The 18,660-nt window shown below is 42.2% G+C and overlaps 1 protein-coding gene across 2 annotated transcripts in view; it reads right to left on the bottom strand.

Annotated features, from left to right (window-relative positions):
* The window catches only part of MTMR12 (myotubularin related protein 12), a 65,686-nt gene that overhangs the window by 22,316 nt on the left and 24,710 nt on the right, over positions 1 to 18,660 (bottom strand). For both annotated transcript variants that reach the window (XM_042997011.1, XM_042997017.1), the window contains exons 2-8: positions 18,280 to 18,340; positions 15,533 to 15,675; positions 14,137 to 14,209; positions 13,036 to 13,166; positions 11,680 to 11,773; positions 8,141 to 8,270; positions 1,759 to 1,834 (exon numbers count right to left, since the gene is read on the bottom strand). In XM_042997011.1, coding sequence (XP_042852945.1) covers positions 1,759 to 1,834; positions 8,141 to 8,270; positions 11,680 to 11,773; positions 13,036 to 13,166; positions 14,137 to 14,209; positions 15,533 to 15,675; positions 18,280 to 18,340 — 708 coding nt within the window. The remainder of the gene's footprint in view (positions 1 to 1,758; positions 1,835 to 8,140; positions 8,271 to 11,679; positions 11,774 to 13,035; positions 13,167 to 14,136; positions 14,210 to 15,532; positions 15,676 to 18,279; positions 18,341 to 18,660) is intronic.

The following is an 18,660-nucleotide window of genomic DNA, read 5'->3' as shown; positions in this document are numbered from 1 at the left end:
ATCGAGCACAAGTGGGGGAGAGGGACAGAGGGAAAATCCCAAGGATTCTCCTTCTCTCCCCCTCTCTCTGCCCCTCCCCTGTGTGCGCTCTCTCTCAAAATAAATAAATAAACTTAAAAAAAAAAAAGTTGGACATTCAACTGACTGAGCTCCCAGGCACTTCTGATTTTTATATTATATAAGGAAATAAGTTAATATTTGGATGATCTGTATAGCCCAGTGAACCAACATTTTCCAAATGACCACTATATAACGTCATAAAATCATTCATGTTTTAAGATCTATGACAAGTACAAGACAGACCCATGGGTTTTAATTTAGCAGAGAATGAAAAATTCATTATATTTTCAGATTCCTTATTGCAATTAACCTTTATGAAACTACCAATCATTTTTTTTTTTTTTTGGTGTACCATCAAAGAACAATATTCTCAGTTATCTGAAAAGGTTAATAAATATTCCTCCCTTCCCCAAATACGGATCTGTGTGAGGCTGGATTTTCATGTACTTCAACCAAACACTACCATACTAGAACACACTGAATGAAAGGGGCAGATAGAAGAATCCGGTGGTCTTCTATTTTTAAGAATGTAAAACACTGTTATCCTATGTTTTTGTTTTGAACAATAGTTATTTTTCACAAAAATATGTCACTTACATTAAAATGTAGTAAGTTTATTGCTAAAATAAGCAGTAAGTTTTTAGTTTTTCATATGGCAAATATGAAACAATATAATCCACATAAACAAAAACTCCTTGAAATCCTCAATAATGTTTTAGAGTGTTGAGCGCTAAGACCAGAAAGTGTGAAAACCACAGCTCTCAATCAAAGGTTGCAAACTGGTGGGACATGAGCCAACTCTAGCCCAAAGACCAGAGTTTTTTAAACATCTAAATCAGTTGCATACATTTAGAAACTGGGAAAACTCACAACTCACATAAAAATCCCTCTCTCTGGCTTCTCCTGAGAAATCAGATATCTGGCAAGACAAGGCCCATATTCCCACACAGCACAAATTGGCTGGCACAGAGAAGCAGACTCCCCTTAACTCAGGCGGATGGTATCTGGTTCACTGCAAGGGCCAAGCTCATTACCTACCTGCCTGCATGGGCTTCTGAGCACGTGACCTCTGATTAAACATCTCAACTCCCATACAGGAATGACCTTTTTGGTGAACGAGCCATGTGCACAGCACAGCATTTATTTATAATTCTCATTCCTTACTAAATTCCCTGAAGGCTTGGCAACTCCCACCACCAATTAGAAACTGGAGTAACTGCCAAAGTATTGCTTTCTTTGATCAGTGACACATTAAATATGGCTCCCATCCCAGTCTATTCTGTGAAAAGTAAGTTAGTTCTCCATGTTGCCTCTGGGAGAAAACATGGCCATGCCCACTCAAAAATTAATAGTGGGGCCCAAAAGAATCTTAAACCTTATTCCCTTAGGGTGGTCAGCTAGCTCAGCCTCAAAATGATTTCAGGTGTTAAATCAGGCTAGCTTTCAACACTAGACAGATACATAATCCTCTTAAATCTCTAAGATGTTTCTGCTAAAAACTCTACTGCATCTGTGAAAGCTTTAGAGCTCTGTCCTAGGGAGCCTCAAGTCTGAGAGAAAAACTTTTTTAGTGACTCCCTGAGATATTTATGGATCAGTTTTGAACGGAGGACCAAAGCCAACGGCTTTAAATAGAATAATTTGTCAGAATGGGTTGATGAGCAACCCACGGCTATTAGGGTTTCTAGATGTACTTACTGGTATGCCGTGACCCTGAAAGCGTGACAAATCCTCTTCGGGAAGAGGGGTGGGGACAACAAAGTATGCTGGCAATCTAGAAGAAAGAGATGTCACCAGTTTTAGTACTAGAGTAATTCACTAAATATGAAAGCTCAACTTTAATGAACTGAGGAAGCAAAAGCAGAGTGGCAGGACATGAACCTTATTTTCCTGTTAAGAAGAGCAAATGCACATGAATTATCTCTGGCCAAGTCAGTTGGGACTCTGGGTTCAAATCCTAGCTCTGCCTCGGATTCTGTGTGACCCTAAGTAAGCTACCCCACCTCTCTGGGTCTGTTTCCTCATCCATGAAATGAGGGGACTGGAATCTGTGATATCTAAAAATATATGAATTCCAAAATTGGCAGTGATCTTTCTCATCATATAGTGGCAATTAAGCATCCATGTTGTTTCAGTCAGACTAATATGAAAACCAGTAATTAAGATGACTGCTGCCTAGGGGCACCTGGGTGGCTTGGTCAGTCAAGCATCTGACTCTCGGTTTCAGCTCAGATCATGATCTCATGGTCTGTGGGTTCAACCTGTGTTGGGCTCCGCACCGACAGCATGGAACCTGACTGGGGTTCTCTCTCTCTCTCCCTTTCTCTCTGCCCCTCCCCGTTTGTGGTCTCTCTCTGAAAATAAATGAACTTAAAAAAAAAAGATGACTGCTGCCGAGACATTTTATCAAGCACTCTGACAACAACAAACAAATAAGTGTTTACTGTATGCCAGACTCTAATTAGGTAACACAAATTATTCATTTAATCCTCCTGACAACTCTTATGAGGTATGTACTGCTATTATTCCATTTCACAGATAAAGAAATTGAGACAGCGCCACCAAGGTCCTTCACAGGTTATACAACTAGTAAGCATTAGGAGAGCTACGCCCTGAACCCAACCAGTATGACTTCAGTTTCTGCATGAGAAATTTTAGGTTCTAAAAATAACCTGTTAAGTGGTAGGATGTGGGAAAGTTAGGTTTCAGAGTTGCAAAGATCAGAGCTATACAGGGACACCACCTCTTCCTCTAGTTAACAGATGCAGGTTTCTATTAATAAGAAACCTGTGTAAGTTGCATCACTGTGAGCTACAAACACCTTTCAGTCAAAGAGCTTAACAAAGAAGTTTAACTGTGGTGTAACTATAATGGAAAATAATCAGATGCCACTTGTATGCACACTGCACATTTTATAGGGACTTTCTAAGTTGAAGAGATCAGAATTTTAATGTGATCAAGTCATTAAATCTAATCAATCCATTGGGGGGCACTATTTTAAACACCAACCGAATCTAGATTATAAGAAACAATCAAATAGCCTGGTTTCTTCAAATAAATTGCAAGAAAACAAATAATGGGGGCACCTGGGTAGCTCCCCATTGGGTGTCTGATTTCGGCTCAGGTCATAATCTCACGGCTCATGAGTTCAAGTCCCTTGTTGGGTTCTGTGCTGACAGCTCAGAGCCTGGAGCCTGCTTCGGATTCTGTCTCCCTCTCTCTCTCCCTGTCCCTCCCACGCTCACACTCTCTCTCTCCTTCAAAAATAAACAAACACTGAAAAGCAAGAAAACAAATAATGGTGGGAGAATCTATAGATTAAGACACTTAAGACACATATCAATCAACGGCAAGAGATCAATCTCATTGAGTCTTGATTAATGATAAAACATAAAAAGATGAAAAATTGTTTTAAAAGTTTATAAAACAATGGGGACATTCTGAATACTGACTGGCTATTGAATGGTATTGATGGTTTTAATGTTAAATTTGAAAGGGGTGACAACGGTTTTATGATTATATTTATAAAAAGAATCCTTAATTATTAGAGATGTATACCAAAATATTCATGAATGAAATGTGGTAAGGTCTGGGATTTATTCCAAAATGACTCAAGGGGAAAATAAATAAATAAATAGATAGATAGATAAATAAATAAATAATTCAGGGGAAACAGAGAAAATAGGATTAGGCACGAGTTAAAAATTGCTGGGGCACCTGCATGGCTCAGTTGGTTAGGCGTCCAACTCTTGATTTCAGCTCAGGTCATGATCTCACAGGTGGGTTCAAGCCCCACACTGGGCTCTGTGCTGGCAGGTGCGCCCTCCCTGACTCACACTCTGTCTCTCTCAAAATAAAAAACTTAAAAGAAGAGAATTGTTGAAGGTGGGTGATGAATGAAAGGGAATTCATCATATTCTCTTTTCTTTTATACTGCTTGAAATTTTCCACTTAAAAAAATCTTAAAGGTGTTTAAAAAGAAAAAAGTGCCCATTATATTATAATATAAAATCAGGTTTAGAAACTACTGGTCAAGGAGAAGATACTTCAAACCATCAAAACTGTTAAGAATTATTTGGCTTTTGAAGTCTGCAGTGTCCAGAATATTTTATTAGATGTGTGCTTAAGGGGGTGGGTGGTAAGGTGTTCCTTGTTCAGGTGTTATCACTGAAGTAAAAGAAATACATACATACATAAATACCTCTTCACAAATCAACGAATCAGGCTGCCCATTAAAATCACATGGGAAAATTAAAAACCTCCTTATGTCCAGGCTCCACCCCAGAACTATGAAATATCAGAAACCTGAAGAAGAAAATCCAAAGCTGAAAAGCCCTCCTGGTATAGAAACAGGATGATGGTTATTGCTCTAGAAGACCCTACCGCTCCAGGTATGCAGCGGCATCACCTGGACAGCAGACTCTCAAGCCCAACCTCACACCTAGTGGATCAGAATCTGCACGTTAACGAGCTCCCAGGTGATTTAGCTGCGCAAACTGGGAGCAGCACTGCCCTGGATGGCAGCTTATACACAGACCACTGTTTCTCAGCCTGCAGAGGGGAGCCACCTGTGTGGTGGGTTCAGCCCCAAGTCTCAGCTCCCTCCCCAGCTTAGGCCACAATATTTTTATTTTTTAGTTTATTTTTATTTATTTATTTTTATTTATTTATTTTTGAGAGAGAGAGAGAGAGAGAGCACACACGTGCACGTGAGCAGGGTGGGTGGGGCAGAGAGAGAATCCCAAGCAGTGGCACTGGCAGCACAGAGCCCAATTCAGGGCACAAATCCACAAACCGACTCAGGGCTCAAATCCATAAACCGCAAGATCACGACCTGAACCAAAATCAAGAGTCCAATGTTCAACGGACTGAGCCACCCAGGCACTCCTGGGCCACATAGTTTTAAAAAATTTGCATGTCTTCCCCTACAAGTGAGGCTATTTTACAATGTTGGCTAGCCAGTTAATTTTCTCTTATAAATAGTCTTTCACCAAAGGGGGAAAAATGTCAGATCCAGTGGCTACAGAAAGGAGGGCGCACAGAGATGGACAGCTGTGCACCAGCGAGGGGAGTTCAAGATGTTCTCTCCTGTCCCGGTGAACTACAAGGAAGTTCTAAGGAGTCTCTGCTGTGAGGCTCCCAATGTCCACAAACAGTTAATCTTCCCTCCTTGGAGAGCAGTCATTTTAGTCATTAGGACAAGTTTCAAGTAAACAGCCTTTCCCAATACAGGACGACTTTATTATTCAAGGAAATATTCAAAATAAATATTCAAGGAAAGTTGTCCAATCCACTCGGGCACAGCCTTACTTAGGGTGAGGAAACCCTCAGAGTGACAACATCGGGGCAGCAATATCTTCCTGAGGCAGCACTGGTTTATACGTTCCACTGTGTTACATGCACCCTGCAGGGTAACGGGCCTTCTGATACCTTGACAGGAGGCAGGATGAGAGAAAGGCTTTTCAGAAGGAAGACTGGTAAAGAGCCAGCTGTGACCTTGGGAGATGAAGCAGAAACTCAGTTTCTTATTCTTATCCAAACTGGTTGGAGTGCCCTCTCACTACTGAAGGAAGGACTTCCATTAATTTACTCATTCTACTTATTGAGTGCCTCTCAAAACCAGGCACTGTACTAGGGACTGAGGATACAGTGATGAACAAAAACAGTGCCCCTGAATCTCTCCAGAGCTGCCAGGTTGCAGAAGCAAACATTTCCAAACAGTGACACAGATAAAAATAAACTCACAATTGTAGGAAGTGTTGTGAAGAGAGGCATACAGTAAGTGCAATGAAAGCTCTCCCAGAGACCTGGCCTAGCCCTAGGAAGGCTCCCTATGAAAGTAACACCTGGGCTAATATCTGACACACAGCTGGAAAGAACTACCCTCCTGCAGCTGAAAGACAAAGGAGCACCCCCAACAGGAGACCACTCAGGCAAGGTCTATGGCAGGGGGTTAGAGTGGCCAGGGGACTGGACAGAAGGCAGTCGGGCAGGAGTCAAACACGAAGCGTCTTGTAAATACAGGCAATGAACACTGGGGAGACCAGCAGGCTGCACCACCTTGGTCCGGGTGAGAAACAAAGCACAACTTGCCCCGTCTCTTCCCCTTGGGACAGAAAAGGGTAGAGGACAGTATGCGTGGCTGGGGCAGCCCAAGGTGGGGTGTGTTGGCACCAGGTGCTCTAAGCACTAAAATCTTGCTAAAGCTTCATTTTCCCTGCTAACCACTCATTAAAGGCTTTCTCCCCACCTGCCTTCCCTACCAAGTATATTTTTGGTGCGCTGAGAACTACACAAATCCTAATGAATTTAATCAGTCCGTGGCAGGATTTTTAAAAACATTTCTGAGAACGGGGATGCCTTCTATCAGTGTCAACATCACATTACACGCTACCACCTTCTGGGTGCAGGGGTTTCTAAGTTCTTTCTGAGGGAGAGCTAGCCTTCCCTTTCCAAGCTTTGTGACTAGGAAAGAGCAGAGGAGGAGGGTGGGAATGGGGAGGTGACACTTGCTCTGCAGGTCCCTCCCCACTGTCACTCCAGGTTGTGCTGTGTCAGGAGAGCTAACTTGATAGATATTTGAGATTGATCAAAATCAAAACTGATGTGAAGAGGCCCATCAGAACCATAAATACAAAATGCTCTACAAAAATACAAATCTTATGAAACTATTAGCAGCGTGCTGGGGAATATGTCCCAAAATGATAAGATTCAAGTTTCTAAAAGAGGATTATGCAGAGTCATCCTTTAAAAATGTAGGTCAGATCACATCACGCCTCTGCTCAAACTCCTCCTCACCGCATGATAAATTCTGAAAGCCTCCTACCGTAACCATCCAACCACCCCTCTGCGCCCTGACCTCACCCCTACTCCTCTGTCCCCTGATGACTGCTCCCCAGCCCCTGGGCTCCTTGCTGTTCCTCACAGAAGCCGGACTAGATTCCACCTCAGGGTCTTTGACTTTGCACTGTCCCCTGTGCCTGACCAACCTCCGCACCAACACCCCCCAGCACTCCCTAGTCCGTTGCTGATTTAATTTTCTCCACAGTACTTACTACCTTTTAATACACGCTATTCACTCATTTGTTCTCTCAAAGTTTGCCTCCTGCCAGAATGAAAGTTCCAGGAGGGCAGGAATTCTTAGTGCTGTATCTCCAGTAGCTAGGTCACTACCTGGCATGACAGTAGCCACTCAAAGATTTTTACTGAATAAAGTGCCCAAGAAAAGTAAAGCAAATACACAATATAAATTCAAAAATGCCTCTAATCGTTCTACACTTGGACTACAGATAAAATGGAAAAAAAGACACACACAAAAAGACACAAATTCATTTCTGAATGTTTTAAGGGACACCTTAAGGTTTTCTTAAGCATGGTTTCAATGTGGGAAAATGTGGAAACCTCACACCCTGCTGATGGGAGTGTAAAATGGTACAGTCACCGTGGAAAACAGTCTGGCAGGTCCTCAAACAGTTAAACAGAGTTACTACATGAGCCAGCAATTCTACTTCTAGGCGTATATATAAATATATATACACAAAAGACCTGGAAACCTCTGTGCACATAAAACCTTGTATACAAATGTTCATAGCAGCATTATTAAAAACAGCCAAAAAGGGAACACAACCCAATGTCTATAAACTGATGAATGAATAAAATGTGGTACATCCATACCATGGAATCTTATTGAACAATAAAAATGAAATTCTGATACATGCAACAACATGGACGAGCCTTGACAACATCACGGTAAGTGAAAGAAGCCAAGCATAAAGACCACTTTATGATATGATTCCATTTACATGAAATCTCCAGAATAAGCAAACTATAAAGACAGAAAGTGGACCAGAGGTTACCTAGGGCTAGGGGTGTTGAGGGCACATGGGGGGCAACTACTAAGGGGCATGAGGTTTCTTTTAGGGCTGACGAAAATGTTCTAAAATGGACTGTGGTGATGGTTTCACGCTCTGTGAACAGATCTCAAAATACTGTGTACTTCAAATATGTGAACTGTATGGCATGTGAATTCAATCTCAATAAAGCTGTTTAAAAAAAAAAAGGCAGAGCACTGAATGCTTACCTTTCACAGACTTTATACCCTTCATTGACACTCACTGCTTTGTACTTGACACTGCCTTTGGTCCGCTCCAATTCCCAACACCAGTCCTTAAGTGTGTCAAACATCACCGTATGGTTCCTGGGATCGGTGGCTAACAAAACAAATTTGAAAAGACAATAAAATCTTGTCGTGAAGTACAAGTATTTTAATGATGTGAAAGTAGATCTCTAAGCCCCAATTTTGCCCACTAAGCCCATTTTTATCCAAGCACAGTAAATTCACTGCTTAATCCTAACCTGGTTCCTTTTTTTTGTCATTAACCCAAAATTATGACCAAGGGCCTGTCTCCTCATACTAGACGTGTTCCTGCTCCACTCCTTGCAAAAGTAATTTGTAGCTCCATTTTCAGTCATCTGACCATGAGATAATTTACATAACATAAAAGATCCTGTGAAGCACTAGAAGACAGGCTTGGCACAAATGCTAAAATAATAAAATATTTTTAGCCCTACCAACATGTGCATAAGATGGCAAACTCATTTGAATAGCATGTCAGATGCCTGAATGTAAATCTTCCCTCAGTTTGAAGATGACCGCCAGCAAGAGGATTTTCCAGTGTGACACCTGGTTACTAAAGGCCATCACCAGATCAGACAGCCACAGTGAGGGTTGGGGCTTATAAAGGACAGCACCCTGGTGATGGAGAATTCTGCCCCTCACCCTGCCCTGCTACTCCCTGCTAGGAGGAAATGTCCAGGAGCGTTACTCTTGCAACCCGACAGATGTGTCCGTGGCCCTCTCCCAAGCCATAGACTGCAGGGTGGCACGCACCAAAACAGTCTCAGGTATTTATGCAAATCAGTTACTTCAAGCCTTTTGTTGCATATCAAAACATACACACACACACAAACAAAACCCAAGACTTTTGGGAAAAACAGTGTTTGATAAAACTCCCCCATGCTTTTTTTTTTTTTTTTTAAAGAGACAAAGAGAATGTGAACAGGGGAGGGGCAGAGAGAGAGGGAGACAGAATCCCAACCAGACTCCCCAAGGTCAGGGCACAGAGGCCAACGCAGGGCTCTAACTCATGAACCGAACTGTGAGAACATGACCTGAGCCAAAATCCAGAGTCAGATGCTTAACCGGCTGAGCCACACAGGCTCCCCTCCCCCATGATCCTTTTAATCAAATCATATCATAGTACAAAAGATAATAGGAATAATGACAAAAACAGTGATTACACTTATATAGCCCTTAGTATGTGCCAGGTGCCGTTCTGAGCATATTACATCTTATTAACTCAATCTTCATAATCCTACAGCGTATGCAATATTAATCTTCCATTTTATAGATGTGGCACAGAAAGGTCAAGAAACTTGCCTAAGGTCACAGAGCTAAGCAATGACAGAACCAGAATTAAAACCCAGGCAGCTATAAGGGATTTCCATAAAGTAATAAATGCAAAAAAAAAAAAAAATTCCCCATGAACACAAATAATAATACTCCAATTCAAAAACAGATAATATTCTTAGCAACACCAGTAAGTCCTTCCCTAAAATGCTATGTCTTCAGTATTCAGGACCTTTCAGCCAAATCACATTCATGAATTATCAAGCCAGGAAATAACTAAAGATGTTCAGATTGCAAAGCACCCATCTCTACACACCCCTACTCAATGCAAAAGCTAATTGGTCAATTAGCATCTATCAGTTATAACATTTACTTCTCAAAAAATGGGGGTGGGAAGGAGGATAAGAAAAAGATGGAATTAAAATAGAATAAAAGATGCCACATATCCTCGGCCTTCTGGCACACACAAAAAAGGCACCACACGGTGAAGAAACTGCCAGAGTCGATCAAACGAAGGGCTTTGGAACACAGATCAACCTAGTGTTAGCGAGCCAAGAAACTGTCCTATGTAGAGTCTGGACCAAGAATCAGGATATAAGGAAAAAGCAGAATTCCTAAAAATAGAGTATGATTTTTCAAATACAAACTCAATAAATGTTTATAAAAATTACAGTAACCAACAAGTAAGTCATATTTTGTATATCTCATATTGCAACAAGCTATTATAAGCCAGTTACCCAGCACTTATATGTACAGCTCCAGTGAAAAGATCTGTCATTCACAAAGATGAACTTATGAAATTAAGGAACTAATTTTATGTTCAGTCTAACAGTAGAGCTGAGCATTATCTTAAGTTAGTGTGTAATCAAGTCTCTAAACATAATCCACCCCAAATAATATGCAGTTACACTTTCAATTAATCCTCTTTAACTTACTGCACCTTATATGCCACACATTTAACAATTTATAATCTTCACGACACTTCATCAGAGGCATGAATGCTGCTGTTTTGAAAATGAGAAAACAGATGCCCCAAGAGTTTAGTGTCATCCCCAGGATCACACAGCTACTGAGCAGCTGGGCAAGGATTTGAATTCAGGTGGGACAGACACCAAAATTCGCAGCTCTTCTACTAGGTCACCATAGTTCCCAAAAGGCAACCTGCTCTTTCAGATATCTACATCTCTGCACGTGCTAATCCCTCTGCCTAAAATACGCCTCCTCGCCCACCAGACACTCCCATACCTCCACTATCTGCTCAGGCACCCCCTGTGCCCTGTGTCCCTGGCAGGCCCTTCCACCAGAGGACACAGCTCTCCGCTGCCTCTGCTTGACTTGATGCTCAGAGGATGGGGATTTAGTTGTATTCACATCCATCCCCACAGTCCTGACCCACAGCAAGCGTTCAAAAAATGCCGACCAAATGAGTTCAACTTTGTACTCCAGCATGCCACTTCTCTGACGAAAAGCATGTAACACCCAGAGTCACTTGACATCAATGTGACCTTACGGGTGATGGGCAGAGTGAGTGCACGGACCGAGGAGAGAGATGGAGGGAAGGTACAGACAGACATCTGAGGAAACACTGAACAGTGCTGGGCATTATTGATAGCTCAGATGACTGAAGTTTCTTAGTAAAGGACTGTTCCCTGAACTGAAGGGCAAACACTTGGGATTTTAAGTTCTGTAAGCACACTTGTTTTCTGATGTGCTCCCTTATGTACAGCTATTCCATTTCCCCCAAAATATCTGCTACAGAGCACGTTCTGGTTGCTTAAAGGCTTTCTAGAATGCAAAACATTCTCTTGAGTGTTATGAAATGAGATCGAGTACATTAAAGTGAAAAAAAAAAGAACCCAGGAACAAACAGGATTATTTTAAACTTACCTGAATTTTGCTTCTCTATAGTCTCACATTCCCAGTTATAATACGTTGATTTTACCTTTCGTAAGAAATAATCAAGCCAATAATCCCTCACAAAAAGCAAATAAACCTAAAAGATAAATTACAGCAACAAAGATTGCAGGAAAAAAGAAAAAAGTTTTTTTCTTTCCTTTTTTTTTTTTAATAAGAATCTTGAATGAATCACCCAAGCAAGAGGCAACCAGTTGCTAGGAGAGAGGAAAAAGCTCATGGATGGGTTTTCTCCTGCTAGTTTCTGTAGGAATTGAAAGGGTCTGCCTGCAAATTACAGCCCAGAAGACACTCACCTGCGTGGTTTTGTGCAGCAGCAGCATAGGAAAACAGAAACAATCGCTTCAGCAGTTTGGGAGCCTGGGTGTGATGGATTATGCCACTGACAATCTAGAAAAGAACCAAACAATGGGTACAGTCATGCTTTTGGCAGATAAACACTGAGTCTAGGTTTTTAGTCATGCTAATAGGCTCCTCTGGGCAGCACACAAACACAAACTCTTGTTGAGGTCTCTATGATCCTATCTTTTGGAATAATGCCAAATAAATGGAATGTTAACAATTTTGTCAGGTTTTCTAAGAGCTTTGAATTTCTAGGGATATTTTTAAAAACCGTCTAATTTCTCAAAATCAAGGTGCTACAGAAGCTTAAGTGCCATATTCAGATATTCTAAAAATCTGACACATCAGAGACAGAGGGCTATATCAAACAATAACCAAGACATTTAGCTATTCTGATCGACTTGTGGCCTTTACAACCTTCTTCTAGAAGATCAGAAAAAGAAATCAATCCATTGTGCTTTTTGTTTGAAGTTGCAAACTAAAGTATATTTGGATAGATGACTAAAATCATCATTCAAAATGAAGTTTCTGGCTTCTCTGGGACTTTTCCCTGTCTGCACCACTCATTTCCTGCTCAGAATAGATACCAGAGTCATGCTTATTGTTCTAACTGAACTCTCACACTCCCTAAAAGAAAACCAAGGATTTACTTGTAAGTGTGCACAACTCAACTGTAACCAGAAACAACAGGTGAGCTGCGTCCCCCTACCAGGTCTCCCCTGACGTATTTACCATTACAGTGGCAAGTTTGAGACCTTTGATACCTCAGTAAGACAAATCTTGGAAGTTACAGTGACCCCTGTAACCAGTTCATACAGTTATATATTTCAATTTGCTGCAGCAACCAGATTAAGTTTCTTAATGTCCAAAATCACAGGCCTCATTTGGTAACTCAGCTTTGCCCGTCCGACCCTATACCACTTCCTCCCTCCCGCATACTTCTACTACCTCCCAGGTACGAACTCATCCACTCCAGGAGCTGGGGGTCTCTGCTACTACTTTTTGGAAAGACTGTCAGGTGTGGGAGAAGAAGGTTGCCTCCTGACCCTGGTTTCCTACCTCCCACTCTTCAGTTTCCAGGAATCAAAACATTACGAACTGAAGAATTAAAGGTAAATGGGTGCCATCATAATAGACATGTTTTCCCCAATTCTCTCTCAATTCTAATCAAAGCATATGGGATTATAACCAATTTCACTTTGCAGACAGGCATGTTCCCCCCTCCACCATCATATAATATAAGCCAAAAATAAGAGTTAGTGGTAAAACCTGATGGGAAAGAAAACCTAAAAATACATGCAACTAGTTACCCTTTTGACTTCCTCTTCTTTTGTGTACCTCAGACAGAAGTGGAATACTCGGAGGTCTTTGCAGTGGATGATGAGTTTCTCGGGGTATTTCTTCAGTTGTCCAAAGAGAGTTTTTTTTTTCTCATCAAACACTACACATCAACGATGAAATCAGGAAGGGAAATCATGTTAGAAGGCAAAAAGTCAATGCTAAGGAAACAAGAAAGACTATTAGGACCTCTCAAAAGTAAGAGGAAAGGTACTGTCTTCTAAGTAATTGTGAGCAAGGGCCCGGCTCTGAGAATGTGCAAGGCTCTTCGTTCCTCTGCACGAGACCAAAATGAACTGGCCACTATCGGCAAAACTGACTCCAAAAGCTAACATTACAAAAAATGAAAGGGAGTCACTAGGGACATGCTTTCAGGACACTCAACTCCTGGGTTTATGGCAGGGGCCCCTCCCTGTCCCAGAGTTCGGACCAGGCTGCACCTACTGGTGTTGGGATCTAAACAGCTACTGAATGATTTCTGAAAAAGCCCTGACTGAAAAAATAGAGAAGTGAAGCACAGAGAAGCTTGACCCTTAGCAGAAAAGACATGGAGTACAAATCTTTCTCAGATTAGACTTTACAGTAAAACCTACACAGCTAACATGGACAGCCACAAGTGTGATCTAGCATATAGTGGCCCTGTCTGGGCACCTGGGTGGCTCAGCCGGTCAAGCATCCAACTCCTGATTTCGGCTCAGGTAGTGATCTCACGATTGTGAGATGGAGCCCCATGTCAGGCTCCACCCTGGGGGTGGAACCTGCTTAGGATTCTCTCTCCCTCTCTCTCTGCCCCTCCCGGCTCATGCATGCATGTTCTCTCTCACTCTCAAAATAAACAAACACTTAATGGCACTGTGGAGTCTCAGAATAGGTTCCAAGTTCAAGTCCAAGCTCCCCCAGCTAAGTGACCCCAAACAAGCCACTATACATCTCAATTTTATCATCCATAGAACTGATTTAAACAAAATAAGTATGTAAAGAAATGTTAGTAAACTGTAAAGAACCATAAAAATATTGTCATTATCAGCTATACTTTCAAAGGCTGGCAACACCCCAGGGGAAAAGATACTTACCTCCATAAATCTGATCAACACAGTGGAGTGTTATGTCATTTTCTCCTATAACCTTATTCTTAAATTGGGTTTCCTAAAAGATTCAAAAGGAAACAACTGTGACTCTTTTCTGTGCCCTATTAAACATTTAAAGGCAGAACAAATCACTGATTTCCAACTGCACATTAAAAAAACCAGAGAGGGGATGGAAGAATGGGTGAGGGTGGTCCAAAGGTACTAACTTCCAGTTATGAGATAAATCGTGGGATGTAATGCACAGCATGATGATTATAGTTAATAATACTGTATTATATATTTGAAAGTTGCTAAGAGAGTAATTTTAAAAGTTCTCATCACAAGTAAAACAAATTGGTAACTATAGGAAATGACAGATGTTAACTAAACCTACTTTGGTGATCATTGTGCAATATATACATATATTGATATACATCTATCAAATCATTCTGTTATACTCCTTAAACTAATGCAATGTTATTATTTATAGCTCAATAAAACTGAGGAAAAATAGAGTGTACACTCTAAAAAACAAACAGGGAGATGGAGGCACATTCCCCGAGTAAGAGATGACGAAGTGTGCAAGGAAAGCTGGTAAGCACCTTGTTTTCAAAGCCAGGCACAACATGCCATTCCTGGGCTGCTCCCAGGCTAACCGGCCGTGCCACACACAATCACTCTGGGAGGTTAGAGTCCTCACAAATGCAAACAGGTGAGTGACAGAGCTACGGGAAGCCAGGTTTAGGAAGCAAACGCTGGGAGATTCAAGTATCTGTGAATGCTGTCTTTATTTGCACAGGACAAGGAGCCAAGCCACTAGAGCAGACAGCAGCACAGAAGCCCACACTCCAAGACAGCCAGGGTGGGCTGGGACGGCTGGGTTTGCATCAACGTACAGCGCTCTCCGAGTGGCGTGGGCAGGCCTCTCCTTCACTCCACTGCCCATTCTCCAGGTCTTACAAGGGCACTGCTACTCAGGGCAAAGGAAACCCGAATTCAAGTGCTGCAAGCATCAGTTTCATAATCGAACTCAGTTCTTGAATTTGAGGGACAGCTTAGTACAGAGAAAACACGGGGAACTAGTATTAGGGGAGATTAGTGATTCCAATGAGTGATACATACTGTGCTGAAATACAGAAGAAAATAAGAAAAAGTTGATGGTGTCAACCTATGAAGTCAGATGCAAGCCAGCGTGACCTGGGGCACTTAGAATGGCCCTACAACTGAAAAGAGGTTCCAAAGGACAGACGGCATTCTGGTGTTGAGGACCTCTCTCATTGGTGTTTCATGTGTGTTGTGAGGGTGGCGAGCATGGTGGGGAATTGAGGAACTGGGAAAAAAGACAATGGGGCCACAATTTTATTGCTCCCCACAAACTGAACCAAACGCAGCTCATACATACATCATTATCCAATGCAGAGTCATCATCGCCCAAGAAAGCAATCTTGAAGTCTGTGCAGACAAGTTTCCCATAGATCCCACGCTGACAGGAATCTTCCTGGACATACTTCAGCACCGTGCTGGCTTCACAAAGCAGCTGTTCACCTGATCAAAACCAAACAAGCCCTCCTCAGAGTCCTCAGGGAACATACAGTATGCAAACAGTAAAAGCCTCCCCAGCTCCATTCCCGGGAAAGACAAACACACACTACACCACAGCCCTTCAGAACTCTACGCTTTCCAGCACAGCGGGAGTGGCAAACCTTAGGTGTGGAGATGAAGCAGAGCAGGGACCACTCATAAGTGAACGCAAAATGGCTGATATACCTTCACACAGGGCATTTCTCTACCTTTTCACTGTGAACCAGGAAAGTGTCCAATAGGTGAAAATGATCTCAGCTACACTTGCAAGTGCAGACCTCAGTGTTCCTATTACTTGGGCCCAAGCAGGCAGGTGTGGTACAGAAATGAATGAAAATGAATGAATGAAAATGACCCTAAATGAATGAAATCAGAAAGGCTCTGGAACGTAGAGCTCAAGCCCACTTTGCGGTGAGAGTGGGCCATCTCTCACTCTGCAATCGCTGAAAGATGGCGGGTGCCTCCCTGGCCAAAGGGCTCGCAGGTGGCTTCCTCAGACACAGAGGTGCAGCTTGATCACATTCATTCTGGCTCCACAGAGAAGGATGGGAGGAAAAGGGAGATCAGAGGTTTGTGGGAAAAAAATTGTTTCCTCTCTTTCTTAGTTGAGAGTATTTCCTCTCAGTGTGTCGCCTTTCCTGCTCTATCTGCATGCACCCCGCCTGCATGAGAAGCTGTATTTCCTGCAGATAGAGAGTTCTTCTCTTTACAGTCAGAAAGATTAGGATTTAGGGATAGGTAAGTATTCTCTGCTCCATGGAAGAGAAGTTCATGAGGGCTGGACATGTGGGTGAGAGCAGGAAAAGGAGAAGGATATGGAAGAAATAAAAAATCAAGTGCAAATATTTTAGAACAAAAAAAAAAAAAGGCATTTTCTTTCCCTTCAACAGACAACCATCTCAGACCCTCAGAATCTCCCTCTGGATATTCTCCTCAATGACTTTAAATTTACTTTTTGGCTCAAAATTCACTTGGTCTAACTTGCAACATGAAAATAAAGAAGGCTTTCAGACACTCAGACAATCAAGGGACACATATTATGGTATATTTTTCCACCTCCCAAGGAGTTAATTCCTAAGGAAATACAAAAAGATGGCTCAGTCACTAGGTCGGCCTCTACTGAGACCACAGAGCTTGAAGAAAACAATGAAGCTGGGGCCTCGTTATGGTTTAAAACAGTCCCAGAAAAAGCGCCTCAGCTGGTTCAAGGTGGAAAATATATGAGCAAAGCTTCCTGTGCTTTTTCAACTCCTAGTGTGAAACAGCTTTTAAGTGTGAGTGTGTCCCCGAGACCAAGCAGGCTGTGTCAGTCAGTGGCCGCGCACTGGAGACGAGACATGGGCACCAGAGCAGCTAACACAACACCCAGCGATGTGCTAGTCTGTCAGCAAGGCACATGCTGTGCCACAGCCACCAGCTTGTGTGTGCAGATAAAAGTCTCGAATCGTGGGAGGTGGGAGCTGGAAAAGATCATGGTCTGGTCTAAGAAATGGAGGCTGTGCATCTAGAAGAGACCTGAGGTACTCCAGGGGATGGGCGAATGCACGTAGCACTGAGCTAAAAATGAAAGTTAATATCAGAATCTATAACCCAAGAAAAGGAAGGAAAATGTGGTATATGGATTAAGGTTTAGGCCATTATTGTAAAAAAATAAACAAAAAAACATACAAACCTTTGAAATTTAGACACTTTTTTTTTTAAGTTTCAGGACCCCAATATATTTACCAAATAAGGTGGATCAGTCAGAAACTTGTGTGTAATCATATCCTCCCAATAAACTGGAATAAGGTAAACAGTACCAGAATGAGGCCTCTACTGTTTGGGGGGAAATATACCTAAAAACAAAAACTCACAAAAAAAAGGCTACTGGGATTAGAAAAAAGAAAATGGAAGAACTTAATGCACAATTCCCAGGACAGCCCCACATATGGAAGGGGACAGACCACCAAGTAGTTTCCGTTTCTGTATTCAGAAATGATTAAAGCTTGACTGAAAGTATAGAGTCACTCTCTTCCATCTCAAAAATATCCAACCAATCCAGACTCCTCAGTGATGACCTCAGAGCAAAACCCTGGCAGTCCCAAGGTTAGTAAACCACAGCCTGCCTGGCACTTATGCTCAGATGCAGAAGACCACAGGTGAGGCCACCCACCAACGCTGCTGCGGGGGGGCCTGGGCAGCCGTGCTAGTCTAGGGCAGCTGCATGGGGAAGTGGGATGTAGGGCTCTGGAGAGGACCAGAATTTTCCTGACTGAAGACCAGAATCCTGGATGTGTCCAAGTACAATGACGCAAAAAAGGCTTATTTGCTTGTGAAGGAGGTGAATTTGCCAGGTTGATTTTCATCAACTTGCGGGGAGGGGGAAACAAAAATTCTTGGCAGAGGTTATAATACTCAGACCTAATATGTAGTGATTGAACTAAAGACCTTGATATTTTTGTCCAACTCATTCCTGTTATATGCCTTCTGGATGAAAACAAAGGAGTTTATATATAGCAATACTAGGGATGACATAAGTTATCACTGGCTTTGAGTGGCACATGAGGTCTGATGCTAAACGACCATTACCTGGCAACAAGTGAAGAGTGACTTCCTTCTCTGTTACTTCCTTCTCGTTTGTGTGAATTTCCTAAAAGAGAAGAGCAAAGGGTAATATTTTTCTTTGTTTAAGGGCTCAAAATGGGTAACATAAAGCCATGTTTTCGAATACACACTAAATGTCACATACCCTCAGGAGTTTTTTGACAAGCTAGTTACTTTTTAAAAATGTATTTTTAACAAAAAGACAGAAAATTCCAGCAAATTAGTCCAGTGCACTAACCTATTTGGGATTGACAACTATTAGTTGCCCCCAGTGGAGGGGCAGGGATGAGCACTCCCTACCTAAAGGAACAACTGTTACACAGAAAGTAAGGCAGCTCAAACACAGAGTCAGAGAGGGAATGGAAG

The sequence above is a fragment of the Panthera tigris genome, chromosome A1 (genome assembly GCF_018350195.1).
Source record: "Panthera tigris isolate Pti1 chromosome A1, P.tigris_Pti1_mat1.1, whole genome shotgun sequence".
NCBI lineage: Eukaryota > Metazoa > Chordata > Mammalia > Carnivora > Felidae > Panthera > Panthera tigris.
This window is presented reverse-complemented; position numbering and strand designations above follow the sequence as displayed.